Source organism: Microtus ochrogaster, chromosome 24 (genome assembly GCF_000317375.1).
Source record: "Microtus ochrogaster isolate Prairie Vole_2 chromosome 24, MicOch1.0, whole genome shotgun sequence".
NCBI classification, from domain to species: Eukaryota; Metazoa; Chordata; class Mammalia; order Rodentia; family Cricetidae; genus Microtus; species Microtus ochrogaster.
In genome coordinates, this window is record NC_022024.1 from 32948475 (window position 1) to 32951680 (window position 3206).

The 3206-nt window shown below is 45.4% G+C and overlaps 1 protein-coding gene across 1 annotated transcript in view; it reads left to right on the forward strand.

Annotated features, from left to right (window-relative positions):
• Window positions 1–3206, forward strand: part of Dram1 (DNA damage regulated autophagy modulator 1) — a 35636-nt gene that overhangs the window by 17576 nt on the left and 14854 nt on the right. Inside the window, exon 3 of the mRNA XM_026784499.1 lies at window positions 355–416. Coding sequence (XP_026640300.1) covers window positions 355–416 — 62 coding nt within the window. The remainder of the gene's footprint in view (window positions 1–354; window positions 417–3206) is intronic.

The following is a 3206-nucleotide window of genomic DNA, read 5'->3' on the forward strand; positions in this document are numbered from 1 at the left end:
CACACACACAGATTTAACCTTAAAACTACTAATGCTGAGTTCTCCTGCCTCAGGGATTGCAGGCATGAAGTACCATGCCTGGTTCTCCAGTTCATATTCGTGTCGTGTGAAGCAAGCGATACTTTAGCTTTGTAAACAGTTGAGCCAATGCTTACGTCTCTGCTGTTGGATATGATCCATCGTTTACTCAAATAGAAGCTCCTAACCTCTCTCTTTTGTTGACGATTTGGTCTATGGAGGTGAAATCATTTGCTCAGGTTTTTTCAGTGAATTTAGTTGACAGAACCAGAATCCGGCCTCTATTCCAGGGCCCACACTTTTTCTTTAATTTTTATATTCCTGCTCATCCCACAGTCTTTTCCAAGAGAGCATTTGATTTGTCTATGGAGAAGCTATTTAATATCTTAGAAAAATCTGTAAGCTTCCTGTTCATACTTCTGACAGCCCCCACCTTTTAAGACGGTTACAAGGATGGCCCAGAGAGAATCAGTGTACAGTAGTCGGCTGTCTGCTCTCGGTGGCTGTCGTAGTCATAGCCACCGTGATGGTCTTGCCCTCTGTTGTCTCTACGGGAGAGCAGGATGGGTTTCTATAGGAGGCCTCAGATTCTGTCCAGGGGAATCTCTAACCTTCTCCCCACCAGCAATGACCTGTATGATGCTTGTTTTTACACAAAGACGGCAGGCTTCACTCTAGTGGGCTGCTCCAGGATGTGCCATACACAGGAATAAGTGCAAACCTTCCTACGTCACCTGCTGTCCATCCATGCTCTATTGTCTACTCCTGCATGGAACTGGAGCGCGGTTGGAGTGGCCTCAGCCTGACGTGTATCTCATGAACCCCGCAGACTCACTCTCTCTGCACCCATCAAGGGAGGCGCCCTCTGTTAGCATTGGGAGTGGGGTGGGGGTGGGGAGCTGGGGAGCTCATGATAAAGCACCGCAGGAAACTCAGGGCTGTCTGCCAATCGTTAGGGTGAAAGGCCACCTTCCTTATACAGTACCACATATTCAAAATGACCCATAGGGCGGGGATGGTTCTTAGAACGGCACAGTTTACAGCGCTGCATCAGACAGCATGCTAAGTAGAGGTCCTTTGAATGATAGGCCTTATCAGTGAGTGTATATGAATTGTTCAGCGGGAGGAAAGTGTGCTTTGATAATATGATATAATATGCTTTGATATAATATGCTATGATAATACCACTTTCTCCCCCTGAATAGCATTATAGGGTGTAAAATCACAAAGGACAGACTTTGTGAAGAAAATATTATAAATTTTTCTCCTAAACTCACCCTAAAGCGTCCATGAGTTAAGTCCTTACAAAAATCCAGATGTAGACGTCCACTGTTTGCCCCGTCAGTGTGCTCCTAAACCTTTCCCCACAGTGTCCTTGTTTGAGGGTCTCTGGTACATTTTTAGCTTGCTACAAGCCGTGGACCTGGAGAAGAATTTGAACTCTGAGACCAAGAGAGACTGGAGGAGGCTCCGGAGTTTGATCATTTAAATCTTCCCGAGATGGCCACAGCTTTGCTTCCCCCACCGGGTGCGCAGGTTACCCGCCTTCCCTCACCGGGTGCGCAGGTTACCTGCCTTGTGCTTGCTTCATTTATTTCTGCCAGGGCTTCCTTTTCTGCACAGAATTCAGACCTGTGAGGTGATAGCATAAGACAGCGTGTTAAGTGAAATGAGCCAGGTGCCAGGAGATTGCTGTCTACTGATAAAGTGTGCAGAACCCACGTAACTCAGGTGACACCAGCACTGGGGACACAGAGACAGGCAGATCCCTGGTCAGTTGGCTTAACACGATTGGTGAGTTGTATACAGGTCAGTGAGGGACCCTGTCCAAACAAGGTGGGGGCTCCTGAGCAATGACGCCCAAGGTTGACCTCTGCTTTTCGTGTGGACGCATGAACACACACACACACACACACACACACACACACACACACACACACACTTGCACACACATGAACAGCACCCCACACGAAATGGAATAAGCCAGATGCAGAAAAGACAGCTATCGCACGATCTCCCTCATAGTCAACTCTAAAGGAGCCGAAGCAAGGGAGCGCTTTTTATTTTTATAAATAAATTTTATTTTACTGTTTATTTTATGGAATAAAAGAGTGGCTGAAGCCCAGTAGTGGTGGCACAAGTCTTTAATCCCAGCACTTGGGAGGCAGAGGCAGGTGGATCTTTGAGGGCAGCCTGGGCTACAGAGTGAGTTCCAGGACAGCCAGGGCTAAACAGAGAAACCCTACCTCAAAAAACCAGGAACCAAATCAAACCAAAACAAAACAAAAAAGAGTGGCTGATTGCAGAACAGAAAGAAAATCCAATGCTTGTATAGTCACAGTCAAGTGGTTAAAGTGATGAACTGGAAAAAAAAAAGCCAATTAAGAGCTGTAAATCAGGGCAATGAGATGGTTCATCAGAGTCAGCCCTGGTTGTGGGGCCTGAACTCAACCCCCAAAATCCACCATAGAGGTAGAAAACAGACTTCCAAAGTTATCTTGATCATGCACCATAGCCTGCATGAACACGTACACTCTCTCTTTCTCTCTTACAAAAAAACACACAGACAAACAAGCAAAAAAACCCATAAGCCTAGTGTGGTGGCACACAGCTGTAATTCTAGCACCCAAAAGACTGAAGGAGGAGGATTATGAGTTGGAAGCCAGCCTCAGCTACAAAACAAGAACCTATCTCAATCAACAAACAAACAAACAAAGGAAAACAAGCCAGACGTGGTAGCACACAGTCACCACAAAGACAGAGCTTATCTTGATCAGGTCGCGTTATAAACATATACAAAACTTACATAAATATCATGGATATATACAATTACTGTTTATACCTTAAAACTAATCTTTTTTTTTTTTATTGAGGTGTTCATTATGGCAAAAAGAAAATACCCAAAGTTTAACCCCTCAGTATTCTGGTGTTTTCTGCACTTCATGGCTTTGAAACTTGCAAAAGCTTTCCACCTTATCCACCCAAAATCCATATCTGACCTAGGAACCATTCCTTTCTAAAGACAGGAACCTGGGGGTGTGGTTCAGTTGACAGACAGCTTGTTGAGCATGCACGAGGGCCTGGGTTTAATCCCCAACACCCTATAATTCTGGGGATGGTGCAAGTCTGCCTATTGCATTTAGGAGGTAGAGGCAAGGGGATACAAAATTCAAGGTCCTCAGCTACAT